This window comes from Mirounga leonina, unplaced genomic scaffold, assembly GCF_011800145.1.
Source record: "Mirounga leonina isolate KUSES-001 unplaced genomic scaffold, KU_Mleo_1.0 Mir_173, whole genome shotgun sequence".
In the NCBI taxonomy this organism is placed as follows: Eukaryota; Metazoa; Chordata; class Mammalia; order Carnivora; family Phocidae; genus Mirounga; species Mirounga leonina.
In genome coordinates, this window is record NW_023270447.1 from 1593225 (window position 1) to 1613756 (window position 20532).

General features: G+C 42.0%; 2 protein-coding genes across 2 annotated transcripts; both read right to left on the bottom strand.

Annotated features, from left to right (window-relative positions):
• Positions 1 to 5: 5 nt before the first annotated feature.
• Positions 6 to 1984, bottom strand: PIFO (primary cilia formation; the record flags this gene model as incomplete). Its single annotated transcript, XM_035020276.1, has 4 exons — positions 1966 to 1984; positions 1593 to 1735; positions 862 to 960; positions 6 to 113 (listed from the first exon to the last, which is right to left on the bottom strand). Coding segments are annotated over exons 1-4 (369 nt in total), but the record flags the coding sequence as incomplete, so codon positions are not given.
• Positions 1985 to 11052: 9068 nt separating this feature from the next.
• CHIA (chitinase acidic) lies at positions 11053 to 19424 on the bottom strand. The gene is given in 15 exon segments (XM_035020118.1): positions 11053 to 11232; positions 11235 to 11355; positions 12088 to 12221; positions 12309 to 12428; positions 12908 to 13093; positions 13362 to 13383; positions 13385 to 13480; positions 13662 to 13771; positions 15001 to 15083; positions 15086 to 15135; positions 15137 to 15175; positions 15848 to 15907; positions 17432 to 17633; positions 18171 to 18200; positions 19400 to 19424. Coding segments are annotated over 15 exon segments (1458 nt in total).
• Positions 19425 to 20532: the final 1108 nt, after the last annotated feature.

Here is a 20532-nt window from a genome sequence, read left to right on the forward strand (position 1 = left end):
TTTGAGTATGTCCTAAATCGAGGCAACAAGGCATTAAATGGAGCAAAATTTTGTTTGTGTATTTGCTCCTGAAGATTTGCAGCCTGGTACATGCCGGGGTAAAGCATCATGTCCTGTTTGTCAGAAAAAGATAAACATGTTAGAGGGTGATATATATATATATATATATATATATATATATACATATAAAGCCTCTAATTAAAGAAAACAAACTCATCCTCTTTCTCTTCTTGTATCAGCTATAGTTTCACCACCCCAGCTATAGATATAAGGCTACAGTTGGGAGAAATCCAAGATAAGTGTGGGGTTCAGCTATCTAAAGGCACATAAGCTGGGGCTGTAGAAAGAGATCTGCAGGAGTTAAAGGACCAAGGTGACTTGCTGCACCTGCTGCCCCCACCATCCCACTCAGAGATTTTTTTAGAGCCAGTACCCCTCTCTTTGAGCTCCACTGTCAGAAAAATACCCAACAACAGATTAGGATCCTATACTGAAGACTTTTAGACTTGAAATCCAATCACACAAAAGGGTTCAAAAGTAGCAATTTGTTTTTTAAGTGGCAAGATAATAGAAACAAAGCTTTGGTACTTAATGTTAGCTGTGTCAGCCCTGAAGCCCGGTCTTGATACCATTTCTTTGAAGAATTGTTTTCCACGCTCCCGGGGCTCTCACACACATTTGAGATGCTAACACCCAAGCTTTTCAGGTAGACTTCTTCATAGCGTTTGTCTAAATATTTTTCTTGAATTTCAGGGCACAATTTTTGGTAACTTTCCGATCTCCCCGCTTTGCTTCCCGAGGCAAATACATGCAGCAACGTGGATCACACTAAAATCTAAGCACACTCAAGCCATTTCTAACCTTGTTGATTTCCTTAAACCTCTCAGCTGTTCTGGCACCAAAAGCATATCCTTTTCTACTGGTCGGGATCTTAGAGAGGTTGTATGCCAATCCATATACCTTCAGGTAGTATATTAAAAAAAAAAAGAAAGAAAGAAAATACACAGAGAATATTATAGTCATCAAAACAGAGTGAACTCAAATTGTTCTTATCTGAATCTTCTGTAGAAGTTGCTTTCTTTTTTGACTCCTCCGAGTGAAGACCATAGAAACAACTATATAAGCAAGGCAGGTGTACCAGTCTGCAAAGAAATGTGGCTGGCTAGGTAGAGTAAATGACATTCTGGTGCATTCCAGTGAATCCAGTCCTGTAAGCCCCACAGAGCTGAATTTGCTGTAATCCCACCCTCAGTCTGATGACATTTCATAAACTGATCTAGCAGCACAGCAACATTCCCAGTTTGGACTAATGGGAGGCATTGGTTTGGAGGCTTTTGAAGGTGGGAATGGAGTGGGGACAATATAGAGGACTATATGAAGAAAGGCTTGCGTTTGGTGGGTGTTGGAAGTGGGGAGCAAGGGTCCTTTAATTTCCTACATTGGATCTGACAGCTGGCTGCAGAGGACCAGGGCACCTTCTCATGTTGTCACCCCAAAGATCACAAATTCCATCGAACTTTTCTTCCATGGAACCTGGGTATTCGCAGATAGTCAGGGAACTGAGACCCACCCAAGGGAAGGTGTATACTCACATCTTCTGCAATGTAACATCCTGGCCCTCTGTGGGGCGCTCCTCGGAGAGGAAGAAACTTGTTCCCCAACAAGTTTGGGGGGTGGTGGTGAGGAAAGAGCTTCCTCTGTTGACGTGTACCAAAGGGGTAGTTAACCAGCAACTCTGAAGATCAAGAAAGAGGAGAAACTCCACATGAGGAAGGCCCCTGGGTCCAAGTGAGCGCTCTGGGGGCGCGTGGGCTGTGGGTAGGTCGAGACGGGACTGGGGCCCAGTCGAGAACAAAAACCAGACCGAACCCCGTGGAGGGGACGGACTGCAACCCCCCGCCCGCCAGCCTCCCCACTCTTGCTCCTGCCCTCTACCCTTGATTCCTCTATCCCAGCCCAGCGCACCCGCTTTGCCGAAACACATCGCGCCGGTGGCCAGGCAAGCATTTGTGTACCGCGTTGCTAAGGGAACGCAGGGGGACTCAAGGGGTGTGGCTCCGCGCGCGCCTGCGCAGTGGGGCGGGACTCCCGCACCCCTTAGTCCCGGGCGGAGAGCAGGTCGAACTTTGTGGCTGGGTGCAGGTGGGGGGTTTGCTGGACCAGCGGCTACAGCAGCTGCGCGGGTGAGGGATTGAGCAGAAGGGCTTTGGAAGCTGGGCCACTGGGAATGAGCTGCTGAAGAGGGAGGGACGCTGGGTTCAGAATGCCCCGAAATCTGGACTGCCAGGATCAGGGACCTAGGAAAACGCAGCCCCTGCAGTGATGGCGGGTGGCGTGGGCTCCAGGACAACGCCTACAGCAGGGGAATTGGGGACTAAATGGAGCTTAGCCTAGACGGTTCCCTATTAGGCCCCTCTTAGACCCATTTTTCTGCAGGGTGCCCTCTCCTGCCTCTAAACGTGGCACGCACGAGGCTTTCCTTTCTTTTCTTTCTTTCTTTTTTTTTTTTTAAGATTTTATTTGACAGACACAGAGAGAGAACGCAACAAGGGGGAGCAGCAGGGAGAGGGAGAAGCAGGCTCACCGAGCAGGGAGCCCGATGCGGGGCTCAATCCCAGCACCCTGGGATCATGACCTCAGCCGAACACCTAAAGACTGAGCCATCCAGGCGCTCCACGCACAAGGTTTTAAAAGGGTTGGAAATCTTGAGTGGGGCAGGGACTGCAGAGGAATCACAGAAGTGCTTAATAGTTGTAAAATCTTGGGCAGTCACTTAAAGGTTTAAGTCCCAGTTTCCTAATCTCCAAATTGGGAATAATAATTCCTCTTTAGTGGGTGACGGCAGGATTGAGAGAACGGGATGAAAGCAATCAGGCCCTGGCACTTGGCAGGTGGCAGTTGCAAGAGGTTATTATTAAGATGGTACCCAGTCCCCTCAGGAGCACTCCCATCCTAACCCAAGAAGAAAGGTCATGGTGTGTGTTGACTTCTTTACCTTCTTTACCTTTTTACCTGTCCTGGATATTAACACCAACCTGTTTTTCTCTTGAGTTTTGGATAGCTTTAGGAGTTATCAGATGTGGGAGGCAGCAGACATAGGGTGTGACTGCTCCATGCTACCCTCCACACACACCTTGGCCTAGAACTGTCTGCAGGGATGATGTCACACATTTAATGTAGGGTTTCCAAAAAAGGTGATACTGAATCCTACAGGATATTTTGGAAACTTGAGGAAGCCTTTTGCTTGTTAAAAATTACTGAGGGGATGCTCCTGATCACTGGGCCAGGGAGCCTGGACACCCTGCAGCACATTGTCCCATCAAACAGTGAACTGTCATATGTCCTACATAAAAAGGAATCAAATAAAAATTGTACAAATAAAAAGTGCCATCTCTAAAAGTAAGAACCCAAGGCATGAGTTTAACAGCAGATTACAAAAGCTGAAAAAAAGAATGAAAGAACTGGGAATTGAATCGGAAGAAAATATTCAGACCTGAAGCTTGGAGATGCAAAAGGACAGAGAATACAGGGAAAAAAGTATAAGAGACAGATGAGAAACAATGAAAAGTTCCACTTATATGCAGATTTTTTTTTACAGTACAGCATTGTAAATGTATTCTCTCTTACGATTTTCTTAATATTTTATTTTCTCTAGCTTACCTTATGGTAAGAATACAGTGTATAATGTGTATAACATACAAAATACATGTTAATCAGCTCTTTATGTTATTTGTAGGGCTTCTTATCAACAGTAGACTATTAAATTTGGGGGGAATCAAAAGTTATAGGTGGATTTTTGACCGCGCAGGGAGTGAGCACTCTTAACCTCATGTGTTCAAAGGTCAACTGGATGTGTGTGTGTGTGTGTGTGTGTGTGTGTGTGTGTATAGAGAGAGAGAGAGAGGGAGAAGTAACATTTAACAATTAAAGAATTGGGGTAAATAAGTAAGAAAATTCTTTGTACTGTCTTTGCAACTTTTTTTTAGGTTTGAAAATGTTTTAAAATAATAATTAAAAAAAGATACCAATAGAAAAGTGAGAAAGTAAGCCAAGATATGGAGGAAGACATAAGCACAAAAGCATCAAGACCTGCAGTGTCCATCCAATGTATGAGCCACTACCCATATTAACTATTGGGCACTTGAAATGTGGTTAATTAATTTATTATTTATTTATTTATTTGACACAGAGAGAGAGAGAGAGAGAGAGCACAAGCAGGGGGAGTGGTAGTCAGAGGGAGAAGTAGGGAACCTAATGTGGGGCTTGATCCCAGGACCCTGGGATCATGACCTGAGCTGAAGGCAGATGCTTAACCAACTGAGCCACCTAGGTGCCCAGAAATGTGGTTAATTTAAATTGAGATTTGTATAAGTGTAAAATACACATCAGAAATTAAAGACTTAGAATGAAAAGAAAGAGTACAAAATATCGCATTAATTTTGTATTGGTTACATGTTGAGATGATAATATTTTGGATATATTGGGTTAAATAAAACAGTAGCAAAATTAACTTTACATGTTTCTTTTTACTTTTTTAATGTGGCTATTAGAAATTTAAAATTAAACACATTGCTCACATTATATTGACATTGGATAGTGTTGATCTAGGATATATAAAGCAACTATTACAGATCAATAAGACAAAACAACTTAATAAAAAATAGGTAAAATACTTGAATGGGGAACTCAGAAAGAAGAATATCCAAATAACCAGTAAACATAAAAAGTGCTCAACTTCAGTAGTCATAAAGGAGTTAGAAATTTAAACCACAACGAGCTACCCACAAGATGGCTAAAATTATAAAGACAGATAACACTTGGTGATGCTAGGATGCGAAGCAGCTGGAAATCTTGAATACACTTTTAGTGTAAATAGAAATTGATACATTCACCTCAAAATTTTTTATACCAAAGCTGAAGTAGACATCCCTATGACCTAATAATTCCTGCTCCTTGGTATGTACTCAGCAGGAATGCATACAAATGTGCACCACAAAGGCATGTATAAGAACATTAAAAGCAACATGATCAAAACAGTCCCAAACTGGAACAACTAAATGCCCATTAATGGTAGAATGGAAAAACAAGTTGTGCAATACTCTTATGAAGGAATACTATATAGCAAAGGAGTAGAAAAAAAATCCTGCATATGTAACAATCTAGCTTAATCTCACAGTGTTGAATGAAATAATTTAGACATGAACATTTACATACTGCATGAGTACATTTACATAAATCCAAAAATAGGCAAACTAATTTATGTGTTAGAAGTTAGAATGGGGGTACTTTTTAAGGAGGGTGGAAGCAGTAAAAGAGAGGGGACATGAGAAGGGCTTTTGGAGCAATAATGGTGTTCCATTTCTTGGACTGGGTATACTGCTTACACTGAGGAGTTCACCTTGCATATTTCATTAATCTGTTCAGTTATGATTTGGGCCCTTTTTGGTATGCATGATAGACCAATAAAATAGTTTATTTTTAAAAATCTGGCAATCCTAGAGGAAGCACATTAACATTATTTACTTCTTTTCAAAAATAACATAGTCGTACTCCTTTTCCTTTTTTTACTTCACTGGTTGGTAATTAGTTGAGTATTATCCCTACTGTAACTAAAGCTATTCACCTCTTTTTGTTATCAGGAAACAGTAAGTCTGGAGTGTTATTAATTTTCTTAACACTGGTCTTTGTCCTGGCATCCACTTATAAATCTGCTTTTTTATTTTCCTAACTGCTTGTATGAGATAACATTTAACCTTCTTTCTTAATTCTAGGCTTATTCATTGTTTATTATATGGTGCAAGAGCCTGACTACTTCATTGTCTTATAAAGTAATCACATATGAGCATTTATATATTGAAATGCATATTATTTTATTAGAAATTATTTTTCTCCTTTACAATTATGGCATTATATTATTTATGAAATTATGCGTGGCAGGTTATGTTATCCATGAATTTAATTAGGATAATAAAAGGGGTGTTACAAAATAATTTTTTACTCAAAGCAGGACTTGGGTCTGGATAAGACTGAGAACCTCTGATCTAGAGAATGGATGTGTCTTCAGAAGGTGAAAGAAGGAGAGGAACAGAGACTTTCTAAATCCCACTTTCCAGACTTAAGTACCAGCCTCTCTCATCTGGTGGTAGAGGAATGAATACAGGCTTTGAAGACTTTCAGAACTGGTTTCCAGCAGGTACTGGTGTGTCATTTACTAGCTACATGGCTTTGTGGAAGCTACTTAGTCTTGATTCATCTATAAAATGGCACAAATTATTTCTTACCTCCTTAGGGCTGCCATGGGAATTTAAGAGATAATACAAGACAAATCTTACACAGCAAATGACTAGCCTATAATTGGCATTTAACAAAAGTTAATGCACTTCTGATCTACCATCTCCATGCCCAGAACCACAGGTAACTCCCAGAGTACCTCTGTGCAAAAAAAAAAAAAAAAGTTGCCCTTTCATCTAAATGGGTGCCACTTCTTATCAAGGCTCAGGACTTGATGAGAAGAGCACTGCCCCCTGCCCTGCCTGGATCAGGGCTTTTATGTAATCCTAAGCATACCCCCTCTCTTTCCAGTTAGACTCCCATACCGAAGGAATGAGTTTTCATAGATGTACTAGAGTTTAAGAACATGATTACCATTAGCAAAGTTCCAAAGAAATGGCTGGGTGATCCATGGCAGGATTTTGTTACTCATGTACTCAAGTGGATCAGATGGCTTGGACCTTGAAGATCTCCAAGAAGCTCTGTACCAGATGTCCCCATCGGAGGGCCTTTGAACTGACCTGTTTCCCTCATTCAACAATGGCTCCATGAGTCACCACTCTCATGAACAGATAAAGATGAAGGGTGTAACTCAGACTGGCTGCTAAGCAGCAGCCCCACCCTTGAAGTCCTCCAAGTCATTGTGACATTGCTTTCTGAAGGGTAGCATTATGGTGAGAAGGAAGCCGGAAAGGCCCCTCTTTGAAAATCAGTTCTAATTATTGACAGCATAATTTTGGGCAAGGTTTTCTCACAAGATCTCAATTCCCTCACCTATAATGTGGGGACAATATTCACCATGCAGGAGATAGTCTAATATAAAGTACAAAGTCTCATGCTTTGAATACTCACCTTCTTAGTTCCTGTCTCCCTTCCTGCCCTAACCGATTTATTTATTCAACAAGTACTTATTAAACTCTTGTAATATGCCGGGCACCCTGGACAATGGGAACATAGCAGTAAACCAAAATCCTTATCCTCACAGAGGTTAATTCTACTGAAGGAGGCAGACAATAAAAATGGTAAATACATAAGATGTATGATATGGCAGGTACCAAGAGAAAAGAAGCACAGGAAGGGCAGAAGGAACAAGGAGGTTTCAATTTAAGGTTGTGCAGCCAGGATTGGCCTTGCTGAGAAGTTGGCTTTGAGGAAGGGCCTGAAGAACGTGAGGTCAAAAGTCAAATGGAAACCTGAGGAGAGTGTTGTAGCTTGTACAAAGGCCCTGAGGCAGTAACTGGCCTGGACTATATGAGAAACAGAAAAGAGGCTAACATAGTTGAAGTGGAGGGAATGAGAAGAGTCAAAGGAGGTAACATTAGAACCTTCATGGATCTAGAGCTGGATTGTGCCTGTCCTCTTCTTGCATGTAGTAGGTATGCAGTAAACATTCATTTGATTGACTAATTAATATGTAAATGAAGCAGGAAAAATGGGGGACACCATTTTTTTAGGCTGCAGTAATTTCTGCATTCTAGAAATGGTGACAGAATCAGTCTTTATGGGAAAATAGTGACATCGGAAGAAGGTATTAGTCCTGGAAACCACTTTGATCTAGCAGCTGGCCACTGTGTTGTTCAAAGGTGCTTTTCTTCAGGGCACCTGGTTGGCTCAGTTGGTTAAGCGCCTGCCTTCGGCTCAGGTCGTGATCCCAGGGTCCTGGGATCAAGCCCCGCATCGGGCTCCCTGCTCAGTGGAGAGCCTGCTTCTCCCTCTGCCTGCCGCTCCCCACCTGTTTGTGCTCTCTCTCATGCTCTCTCTCTCAAATAAATAAATAAAATCTTAAAAAAAAAAAAAAAGATACTTTTCCTCAGAGTCAATGGCCTCTTTCATGTCCTTCACCAAGTCCAGTTCCCTGCATCCCCTCCTCAGTGTTATTTGCCATAGTAGTGACCTAAACAGAAACTCCTTCCAAAAAGTCTGCCTAAATTCCTATGCTCTATTTTACTCTAGGCTTTTTTATTCTTTGGTTAGAAATGTAATTACATTAACAATAATACCCAATTTTGCTGACTTTTGCCTTCACCAGCTTATTGAGGACACTCCCATATCTATGTTTTTGGTCTCCAAGGCATGTCATGTAAGCGCTCAGAACTCAATACATCAGCTACAATCATGAATGCGATTTTCCCACGTTCTATAACCCTATTCTAGCCCTCTCTTCTCGATGGTGAATTTAGATCATGTCACCACCTCTCCATCCCTGCTATAAACTTCCAATGGCTCCACAGCTCACTTACAATAAAATCCAAACTTCTAACCATGTTTCAAGACCTTGCGTGATCTGACGCCTGCCTATTTCTTTCCTGTGCCCACTACCCCAGCGCAGCCCTGGTCTTCTTCCTTCTAATGTGCCGTGTGCATTTCCACCTCAAGGACTCTGTAGTTGCTGCACCTGTGCCCAAAACTCCCTCTTCCCAGACCTCAAAATGACTGGCTCTTCTTGAATGTCAAGGCTCATCTCCCCACAGACGCCTTCCTTTTTTCTTTTTTTTAAAAGATTTATTTATTTATTTGGGAGAGAGAGAGGGGCTGGGAAAGGCAGGGGGAGAGCGAGAGAGGATCTCAAACAGACTCCACACCTGACCCAGGGTTCGATCCCACCACCTGAGCGAAACCAAGAGTCAGACACTCACCCGACTGCACCACCCAGGCCCCTGCCCCCCACCGAGGCCTTCCTGGACTGCCCAAACTAAAGTACATTCGTCTCCTTTTCACTTTCTATCACTGTTACACTTTTTTTCATTTCTTTGTTTGCCTAACACTCTCACCATCAAAATATAACCACCATAGGGGTGGAGTCTTTATCTTATTTACCAATATGTCTTTAGTACCTAGAACATTACCTGGCACATAATAACCACAAGTGTTGTGAGCTCATGAATGTGTCGTCATGACCCAGAAAGCTGCTTGTGCCTTATCACTATCGACAAAGTGGCCATCTACAGCGTGAACCCTGACGTCTGTATCAAGGGAGGTGGTGAAGTACAGTCGTTAGGACTGTGAGCTCTGGAGCCAGCCTGCCTAGCTTGGGATCTGGCTCTGCAACTTATTAGCTGGGTGATCTCGGGCAGGTGACCTAATTCCTCTGTGCCGCAGTTTTCTGGAACTAATGTTATCTTCCTCACAGGGTGGCTGGGAGAATTAAATAATAAAATACATGTAAAACACCTAGAACAGAGTTTGACATACACTAAGCCTTCCAGAAAAAGAAAAAAAAATAGGAGCCATTGTATTAGGATTCTTCTAGTTGCAAAAAATAACAAACTGAAGCCAGCTTAAGCAGCAAAGAGGAATTTACGGCAGAGGTATAGGGGTGTTTCACAGAGTCCAAAGGCAGAAAGGCATCTGAGTCTCAGGAAGGAGCTGGAATTAAAAGGCGGAAAGCTGTCCATAAGCGTCCTCTGTCTCTCGTGGCGGCTTTCAACTGCATCTCCCCTTCGGTCTTCTTGCTTTGTATCCAGAGCAACTGCCCTTCTCCACAGCCTCTCACTACAGCTCCTGAGTTTAAGTATCCCCGGGCAAGCCACTCTCAGGGTATGACAGCCACTCCTTGTTGCCTGTTGCAGATTTCAAGGCTTGGTGATTTGATTAGCCTTCTTGAGTCTAATGATGTCCATCCTAGTCAATCAGCCAAGCCAGGGGAGGAGAAGATTCAGTATAAGCACAGCAGCTGGGGACCACGGCCATGACTTCAAAGAAGGGGACAATCTCCTGATAAAGGAGCACTGCAGGTCCACAGGCTGGGCAGACATCCCCAAAGTTTCCTGGTCTAAGAGGCGCTGTGCCAGCTCTGGGACCTCAGCAGATATGGACAGAGTGCCCTGGGCTTCATCTTTTTGAGCAAGCCGCACAGGCCTGTGCCACCAAGTGTCACGGAATCACTCTGGCTCTTTCCTGAGGGCAGTCTCCAGGCTACAGACCTATCTTCTTCATGTCCTCATCCCATCCCAGCACCAAACATTCAGGCATTTCCTCCTGACAGCCTCTGACCTTCATGCAGATCAACCAGGCTCCCCTACTTCGTCACACACTCTTTTCTTCGGCCACCCCCTGCCCCTGAGCAGCCTGTATTTTCACATCTAGAAATGTTTCCACCCCAATCACTTAACCCAAAAAGGCTCATGTTGTTGTTGTTTTTTTCTTAAAGATTTTTTATTTGAATCACAGACCTGTACCTCTGAAACAAATAATACATTATATGTTAAAAAAAAAAAGAAGAAGAAGAAGATAGCAGGAGGGGAAGAATGAAGGGGGGGAAATTGGAGGGGAGATGAACCAGGAGAGACAATGGACTCTGAAAAACAAACTGAGGGCTCTAGAGGGGAGGGGGGTGGGGGGACGGGCTAGCCTGGTGATGGGTATTAAAGAGGGCACGTTCTGCATGGAGCATTGGGTGTTATGCACAATGAATCATGGAACACTACATCAAAAACTAATGATGTAGTGTATGGTGATTAACATAACATAATAATAAAAAAAATTTTCAAAAAAAAGATTTTTTATTTATTTATTTGACAGAGAGAGACACAGAGAGAGAGGGAACACAAGCAGGGGGAGTGCGAGAGGGAGAAGCAGGCCTCCCCCTGAGCAGGGAGCCCGATGCGGGACTCGATCCCAGGACCCGGGGATCATGACCTAAGCCAAAGGCAGATGCTTAACCGACTGAGCCACCCAGGCGCCCCAAGGCTCATGTTTTGACTGACAGCTTTTATTGCAGAACTCTAGGTAGGAGCAAGATGTACTAAGCGAAGGAGACCCGGGAATGGAGACAGGTCAGGTTTATGCCCAGTTGCAGCAATCACAGCTGGTGTCAAAGACATGCCTGGCCTGGCAGTTCTGCTGGTATGTGACTCCATTCAGGCAGTGCCAGAAGGCATTTCTGTTATTCGCCACAGGGTAGAGGCCGTTGGCTTTTCCGGCACAGAATCCACTGCCCCCAAAACTGCCTCCAGAGCTGCTTCCAGAGCTGGGCTCCTGCTCCCACTTCCGCCCCCACTTCAGCTCCTGGGAGGAGGAGTTATGGGTTCCACGGGCTGAGCAGGGGCGGTGCAACCTGAAACAGCACAAAACAGACTCATGGACCTGGAAGAGGCTCCCACCCTCGCCTAGAGGGGAGGAGACTAGTGGCCCTGAGGAGAAGGTCTGGAGGTGGAGTGCTGTTAGCTCTGGATCCCTACAAGTGAGGAGATCACAAGATAACTCCATACTCAGGAAAAGCTATAATTTCAAGCCACTCTGCTTTTAAATTTTAAAAAGTTCTCTCTTCCCTGATGATGTCAAAATCATTAAAAAAAAAAAATTACTGAGCATCAGTATGTGCAAAATACTTGCCTAGGATCTGGGTATAAGTGGCAAGCCAATGAACTCTGAGAGAAAAATCTGGAAAAAATTTAAGGATGTGGTATTTCCCCTGAATTACAGATTAGAAACATGTGAGCAGTACTGAGGGTTTCTTGTTCAGTCTCTAGGTGGGCTGAAAGAGACTTTTCATGAGGGAAGTGTTCATAGAAAAGTAAATGCTTATATATTGAAAGTCAGCCAAATTTCTTGGGGCTTTTCCACACCTTTAAGACTTAGCCGAGGTGGAAAACTCAGGTAGGCCTGGTTTGCCATAAAAGCATGACATTCCTGACCTGGAAGTTCAAGGGTAGGGAAAGAATGGAGCACCTGTGTCTCAGCTGGGCAAGAGCAGTGAGGTGAAATGTGAAGTGACTCCCTGGCCAGTGGAGGGGGGCAGATGTTAGAGTTGCCTTTTGACTGGGAGAAGGAGCAATTGTATACCCCTGGCATCCTTCTGTTTTCACTTACTTGCACTGCAGCCCAAGAGCTTTCTTCAGGGTGTTGATCAGGGGGAACTTGCCCAGGTTGCAGAAAGTGCCTGTGAAGTCATCCAGGTCAATGGCCCAGACCATGGCACCTCCAAAATTGTTATCCTTAAGCCACCGAGCCTATTTAAGGATAGAGGACACCAGAGGTCATTTTACTTCCCTGGACTCACGGCTGGGCCCGCAGTATGTCAGACAGGCTGACCTTACCTTGAGACCGAAGCTCTTGACATCATCATAACCAACCCACTCGTTGCCCTGATAGGTGTAGGGCACATCCTGAGGAGCATCCCATGCCTGAGTGGCTCCATTTTTCAGGAAGGTACAGATCTTTAAAAAGTCAAGAGATTCAAATCTTTTAAATAAGATTCCCATGAAAGAAAAAACAAACACTTGCCTCTTTGATTTTTTTTTCTTTCATGTCTCCAATTGGGATTTTCCTGGTTTCTAATTATGGGTTGTTATTTGAAGTAAATAATATCAAGTTGCTTTTGAAATATTCCTGTTATCCCTACCCTTAATACTTGATTTTGGGAGCCCACATTACTTTGAGAGATCTAGTTCTTTTATTTTCTTACATGCTAATATAAATGACCTTAAGTATGTAGTTTGTTGCTTGAAGGGATATTGCACATTCTAAGTGCTCTTCATACTGGATTAGGTAAATGAATAGGTAAATGAATTTAAACTCTTAAAGCATTTGGAATGATAGCTGTATTTTAAGTAGATAAGTAGCAGACAGAATGAGCCTTCATTCTGTTCAGCACAGGGCATGGAATTCACAGAACTGTATAGTCTAATCTACCTACCTCAAGGTAGGCCCAGAACCCAGCCTGCCCGGCGTAGGGCCCAGCAGGACCAGCGCCAGAGGTGGGGGCGCCAATGCCAGTGTTGGAGGAGTCACTCAGGGTGAAGGTGTGGCCATAGGTGGGGACTCCAACGATGAGCTTCTCAGCGGGAGTCCCATTGTCCTTCCAGTAGTTCATGACGTAATCCTGCAATGACAGTGTGTTAGGCTCCACCAGGCTGATGACCCAGCGCTTAGTTATGTTAGTCCACTGTTCTAACAGGCAAATTGTATGATGTTAATGACAGATAGTATTTTTTTCAAAGCATTTTGGTGAAATTATAGTTAATGAGATTGGAAGGATAGTTATCCAAGTGAGACATTTGCAGAATTTTCATTTGTGTTGTCCCTGAATTTCCATATGGTGTACAGCCTCATCTCTGGTCTGCATCTGCATGTGTGCAGGGACTCATCACACTGAGGTAGGTGTTGCTGCCAGTCAGTCGGGTATTTGTACAGGGGGCTGTTCTCTCCAGTGTAGCCCTCCCAGGAGCCATGGAGGTCATAGGTCATGATGTGGATGTGGTCCAGGTACCTGAGGTGGGGTAAGGGATTTAAAAACATTTGTGACAGTCATTTCCCACACCTATGCAGGCAAAAGTTACCACTTCCAAAGCCTCCTAAATGAGGTCCCTGAATAGCAAGACAGACTGAGGACAAGTCTACCTTGCAAAAGTGATAACTACAGGAGTTTGAGGATAGGGTGAATGACTCACTGGGCCAGCTGGGGGATTTCATAGCTGGACTGGATGTTGGAGATGCCAGCAGCTACAGCAGCAGTGATCATCAGACTGGGCTTGTTGATCTGCTTGGCCTCCTTCACGCACTTCCCCTGTAGAATAATCAAGTACAGTAGGTCATCTATGCATCTGATTTCAGTTCCTTAAACAAGTAAGTTTGTATCATGCTTTTCTTTTTCAAAATGCTTTCCTATATTTTATCTTACTTTAGTTTCTCAATATCTCTGTAAAGTAGATAGGATTGATGATATCAATCGATTTTATAGCTATATAATATGAATAGAAGTTACACAATTTCACCAAAGTCCCACAGCAAGTTAGTAGCCAGGTTATGCCCAGAACGCAGGTCCTAGATGACCAGGCGGAGCTCCACTTATATCACTATACTCTGAACTTATAGTTGCTGCAGTAACCTGTATCCAGCTTTTGGCAGTATACATGTTGCTTCCCTTTATCCAGTAAATGAATTACTTTGTAAGACTGACATCCCATCATATGAAATGCTGATTTCGTCAATAAGGGAAGTGGTTACAGCCTAGTGATGGGTTTCCATTATTTAGCATGAGCACCTTTATTTTGGGTGATTTTAATCTCATTTGGAGGACCGGGTTCAGTTTTTATAGTTGTATTATTAGAGTGTGCCAGAGTGTGTTCCAGTGAAGGGTGGGTCTGAAAATTGTCATGTGATACTAGTTAAAGGAATTAGGGAAGAAGAGAAATTATAGGCAGGATGTTACAGTAGTCTGCAAATATTGAATGATAGATTACAAAAGATGTTTTATCCTTTGTTATTTTGGTGAGCAGAACTAAAGCCAATGACTGGAAGTTATAAATTATGACTGGATGCATGTTTCGGCTAAAGATGTTCTTTCTTATCTCTACAGCTGTCAACAAATAAGTAAATAATAAGTCTAGTGTAATGACTAGAAGCAGTAGGCTCTGTAGCCAGACTGCATGGGTAGTTATGACACCTACTAGTTGTGTGATATTAAGCAAGTTACTTAAACCTTAGTTTCCTCTGTAAAATAAAGATTATGATACTTATAGTACCTAGATTATAGAATAGATGTACAGGTGAAATGAATTACAATTTTTAAAATACAATAGTAGAATAAAGTAGCATTGTGTCTGGCACATAGCACACATGTGTTCTTGTTGTTACCTTTATGAAATGCTGTTGAATGAAGGTATGATATCTAAGAATCTTTGTGATGTGAAGATTCCATAATTCTAAATTTCAGTTTAGTTGCACTTGGGAAACACCAGATTCTCCTTGGAAAGAATAGGCTTTGAATATTCTTGGGTTAGAGATTGCCACTTCCCTCCTCACCTGCACTAGGACATTGAAGAGATGTTTGCCCTGAGGAGAGCTCCCATGAGAGCCAGGGTACTCCCAAAGTCGAGCCCATCAAACTCATAGTGGTGCAGGAATCTGATGACTGAGGCAATGAGTCTGGCGGTTCTCAGGAGTGGAAACCATGGCAATGAAGCTGAGGGAGACCCAAAGAAGGCAAGGTGAGGGAACGCCTTGGTGGTCCCAACACCTTCTAGTAAAATCAAACTTTTATATTTCTGCCTCAGAGCTCTTCACTGGGGACCCACAACCCAGATATAAGTATGCTTCTAGTTTTCTTTTGTCATTACTTTGTAATCAGTACTCAGCCAGCCATGGTATTTCAGAGTTCCCTTTATTTTGTTATCCACCCAACTCTGATTTTTTTTCCATAGGTTGCACTTGTTGCTTTGAAACCTGGCTACCCCAGCTCACTGTGTTCTCTCTCCAAATAGTCCCCCCCAAGTTCATATGCCTTCAAAGTCTTCTTGTTTGTTTGCATGACTTTCTCTTCTCTTCCCCCAGAAGGTAAATAGAAGTGCTATAGCACTCTCCACATGGATTGTGCTTTTGAAATACTTTAAGAAGAGGTTGTTTTGAAATCTCAGTAACTAAACCTCTGTGAATGGAATCCCAGAATATACATCTAAATGTAAACATATAAAATAAATTGTGTTCTACTTTAATATTGAGGTACTGGTAGAGTAATTTATTCCAGTAGCCTATTTGTTTAATGTGCATCCTTCATAACCTGTCTTAGATTGTGAAGTGTAAAGGAACATAACTTGTTTTCAATAGCAGATGAACACCAGACTCTCCCAGAGAGGACTTATGGGGAGTTCCAAAGTTCCAGCCTCCAATGGCCAGGAGAGTTTTAGGCTGGCTGTTCCTACAAAGCAAAGAATAGAAAAGAGAAATTTCAAAATCCATGAGTCCTTCTATTTAAAATAACATTGCTTTGGTATTGGGCCTGGTCATATAGTTTGATGTTGCCTTGATAAGATATTCTGTAGGATAATTTTCCTTCACTACTGAAGACTTTCTTTATAAAAATTGTGTTGTTATCCAATACTTAGGATAATACTAAGTGAAATAAGTCAGTCAGAGAAAGGCAAATGCCATATGACTTCAATCAGATGTGGAATTTAATAAACAAAGAAAAAAGAGACAAACACAAAACAGACTTAAATACAGAGAACAAACTGGTAGTTGTCAGAGAGGAGGTAGGTAAGGGGATGAGGTGAAATAGGTGAAGGAGAGGAAAAGTACACTTATCATGGTGAGCACTGAGTAATGTATAGAATTGTTGAATTAGTTAGTATATTGCACACCTGAAACTAATACTGTATGTTAATTAGACTTCAACAACAACAACAAAATTGTGTTGTTATCATAAATGCACTCAAAATTCTTCGAGGAAATCCAAATTATGGGAGTGGATTTTGTAAAAACAGGTATCTATTGGCAATAATATATATAAAACTTAAAAGCATAATTAAATCATATTCTGTTCCATCAGATGAAATGATAAATGTTGCTGGAGCATAATTACTTTCTCAGCCTCCAAGATAATGACTATAACAGTTGCTTAAAATTATGCCCATTTTTCTGGAATAGTGGTTCTCAAACAGTTTATATAAGAATGGAGTTCAACGGTCAGAGTGGGAAAACATTAAAATTCTGGGCTTATAGCCCCTTTCTTAGAGATTCTGATTCAGTTGGACTGTGGGAGGGATTGACATTTTTATCAGGTGCCCCATGTGATTCTGATACATAGTCAATGGATCACACTTAAAGAAATACCACTCCACAGAAGTTTACTTCCTCTATTTATCATAACTTATATTCTAGTAGTTACATTCAAGATAGTACCATTACTGATGATAGTGATGGCCTGTAGCCTTATTTCTCCTAGAAATAGCTAAACTGAGCAAATCAGAAATTAAAAGATACCAGGGTTATTGTTTCTTTGTTATGTTTCATTTTTACACAAATAGAACTCTTAAAATACAGCAGACATTTCTGATTTGGGGGCCTCAGTGACGTCTAATCTTCATTATCTTCCGCCTCCTGCTCTCTGATGTGAGTAGCTAAGATGGCTTGCAGTTTCTTGGATCATAAAAAAAGCTATTGACATGGAAAAGGAGAAATAGAATTGATATATTTTGAATACCTGCTAGAGCAGGCAATGTGCTATGTTATCTATATCCTTGCTACTTAAAGTGTAGCTTCCTGAACCAGAAGCATCAGCATCATCGGGGAGCTTGTTTGAAATGTAGAATCTTGGTCCCCACCTCAGACTCACTGAACCTGAACTCATTTTAAGAAGATCCCAGGTGATTTGTTTGCACATTTATGTTTGGGAAGCACTAACCCAGGAGATACCAAATTAGATATCTCTTCCATCTCTTACTTGTTTTTCAGGCCACTGAAAGCTTGGTAGACAGTCACATCATTCCATTCAATGGTGGTGATCTCATTGTTCTGCATCCCAGCAAAGGCATAGATCAGGTGAGTACATGGGCAGGGGTCAATGTCATCAGGCTTAAAGCACCCCAGGCCTGGCTGGTACTGGGCCCAGTTAGTGAAGTAACATGTCAGCCGGTAAGCAGAACCTGAGAGCAGTAAGAAGTGAGAATAATAGCCTGATTTAGGTGCCACTGAAAGGTGCTATGAGTTTTGGCTCTGTCTCTGTTTCCCTCCCTTTGCCTCAATGCCTGATCTCTATGTGGGGGTGTTTAATGTAAATATTTTTGCAGATGAGTTCAAAGATTCTAACTTGGGAACTAGTCACTGACTTGGGGTTAGTTATTTTTGACTCCAACAGATTCATTTGGGGATCTTAAGCCTAAGAACCACTTAAGAAAAGATGTCCAGTAGTCCTGTGAAACCCAGTGAATACTAATTTATAACTCCCAGTGGTCACGCTAAAGAGGCTAGCAGTGACAGCCAATCCAAAATAATAGGTTCTCTCAGTGTCAAACCCATCTGTGAAGTAGACAGTAGCTCTCTTTCCCTCATATGGCTTATCTCTTGATATACTTTAAAAAATACATTAATCAGACAATTGCATTATGAGTAATTTATAGAGATTTGTGGTTTATGGTAGGAAAAGATTGTGTCAAAGAAAGAAGACAGAGTTCATGACTTACCTAGCTGAGCATTCAGCAGAAGTGCCGGACCTAGAGGGAAAGAAAACACATGCACTCTGAACCAATTGTCTATACCCTGTGGAATCTGATTCTGAGGCCTTGGGAGCCATCCTATTTGCCATAGGTTGTTACAGCCCAGGGGCACGTAGGGATTATGCTGAAGAGTGGGTTTTCCAGTGAAGGCACCAATAGATCCACACTTCCCTCATCTTAGTCAAAAATGGCCATGGCACTCTCTTCTTCCACCTTTCATGTCAGTAATAAATGTTACTAAATGCAGAGTTCACAGGGTACTGTTTTGGAAGCTTTACTGAATTTTTACTGGAATGACCCAGAATGTACTCTACTCAATGAGTACACATCCATCAGTGCTGCACCTCCCTGAACCGGGATGGTTATATCCTTCCACAGACAAGGCATCCTCTAAAGCCGTGAATCCAGTATCTCCTGAAGCCTTGGCATTTCCTTGCAGCCACTTTTCAGGAGCTCTTCTAGTAGAAGAGAAGTACCAGGAACTGTGAGGCAAGACTCCAGATGCCTCTCCCTGGTTCTACCAGAGCACTTCTGACATGAGTGTTTTATGAAGTGAGCTAGAAGTTTCATTTAGAAAAGGTTTTGAAACTATAAAAAGTTTGTAAATCACAGCTCTAGAACAACTAATAAACAATGGATATAGCTTGGTTCTAAACAAGTTACTGACTTAACCCCTTTAAATGATTGCATTTCTAGCTGACATTTTTATGATACATCAGCAACTCAGGAGGACAGTAGGGGATAAAAAAGAAGTAATTCCGAAAACAGTAGAACAAAGATAACTCACATCACTCTATCTCAGTTCTACTGATTTCATCCCTAGAAAGGCTAGACCAAGGATTCAAGCAGGTAAATAAAAATGATACCAATTAAAATGAGGTGGTGCAGGAAGATGAATGCAGAACAAGAAACAATTGATAAGGGATTAGAGAATAAGAGAAGCATTGGAAGAAAATAAGCCTTTCTGTTAGGACAATGCCCATGGGATCAATGAAGGTAGAAATGTTACTAGAGTCAGCTGAGATTAGAATAAGAGACTGATTTGTATATGTCAGGATTCTCTTGGAAATTTTAAATGATGGAAGAAGAATGGAAGAGCCCAGAGGTATAATGTGAAGACTGCTTCACAGCTGTCAGATCCAGAGAGAAAAAGAAATCAGGTAAGAGTAAGGCTCTGTCTCTGACTACAGACTCACCTGTGAGGAGAATAAGCTTTGCCATGGCTGTCACTGGTACTGGTCTAGCAGAGCCTGGATTTGCTTTTTATACCATCTGAGTCCCAGGTTATCATAAGGGTTTCCAAGTGGAGAACAATGGACTCAGATGTGTATGTAAATAATCAGTAAATCAACAGATCTCCTCCCCTACAAACACCACACCTTAGACCTGCAACCTATACTTCCCCAGCACCACCACTTTCTCTGCTCAATAAGGACAAAGCAATGCTATGACTCCTAACAAGGTGGTAGAGACCACCACAATAGAAACCACCAGCTTAATAGCTTTTATGGCAGTTCCCAGGGCTGATAAGCATCTGTTTAAACATTCTGGTTAGGTTTTTATGTTGTGGACATTTCGTGCCTGGCATCAAAGCATATCTTTATTGGAAAGCAAATAATAAAAGCCCTTAGAAGTTATTAGCTGTTTTTAAACCCTTTTTCTTCATGGAATTATTCATGTATAATTTGTACAATCAGTACAAACTTTCCATCTTAGGTGCTACTTTCTGAACATTTCTGAACACCTGTTCTTTGGAATGATCTTAAGTCATGATTATATGATAATTTTATCTAAGAATGGTTTCCAAAATGTCCCCTCTGAAGGTCAACAAGAACTCTCTAGTGTTCCATAGTTCCAAATTACACCCAGAAGATGCTAAAAAAAATATTTAGTGTTGCTGATGGGTAGAGATGATGGTGATGATATTGAAAGGAGTCTCTTTTAATAGAAATATTTGCAACTTGACTGTCTAGAATTTTATGTTTAAAATTAATTCCAATCTACCTTTCTAAACATTATCCACTACCATTATCCTATAATAAATTTCTGCTTCAGACAAATGGTCTACTTGTTGTCCTCAAACATGTCTTGCATGCCTTTGCTTATACTATCTCTCCACCCTTTGCCTGTAACGTCTTCTCCTTCTCCTCACTGCCTGCCCCAATTTTACAGTTCTTCAAAGCCCAGCTTAGCCCCTCTCTTTGAAGCTCAGTGATCTCTTCTTCCTCTGAAATATCTTATATACTCTAGTACCTATTGTCTGTACTGCCTACATGCTACTGTCCTGTGCAATACCCGGAAGTAGTTGGTGGGCATATGGGCGCCCATT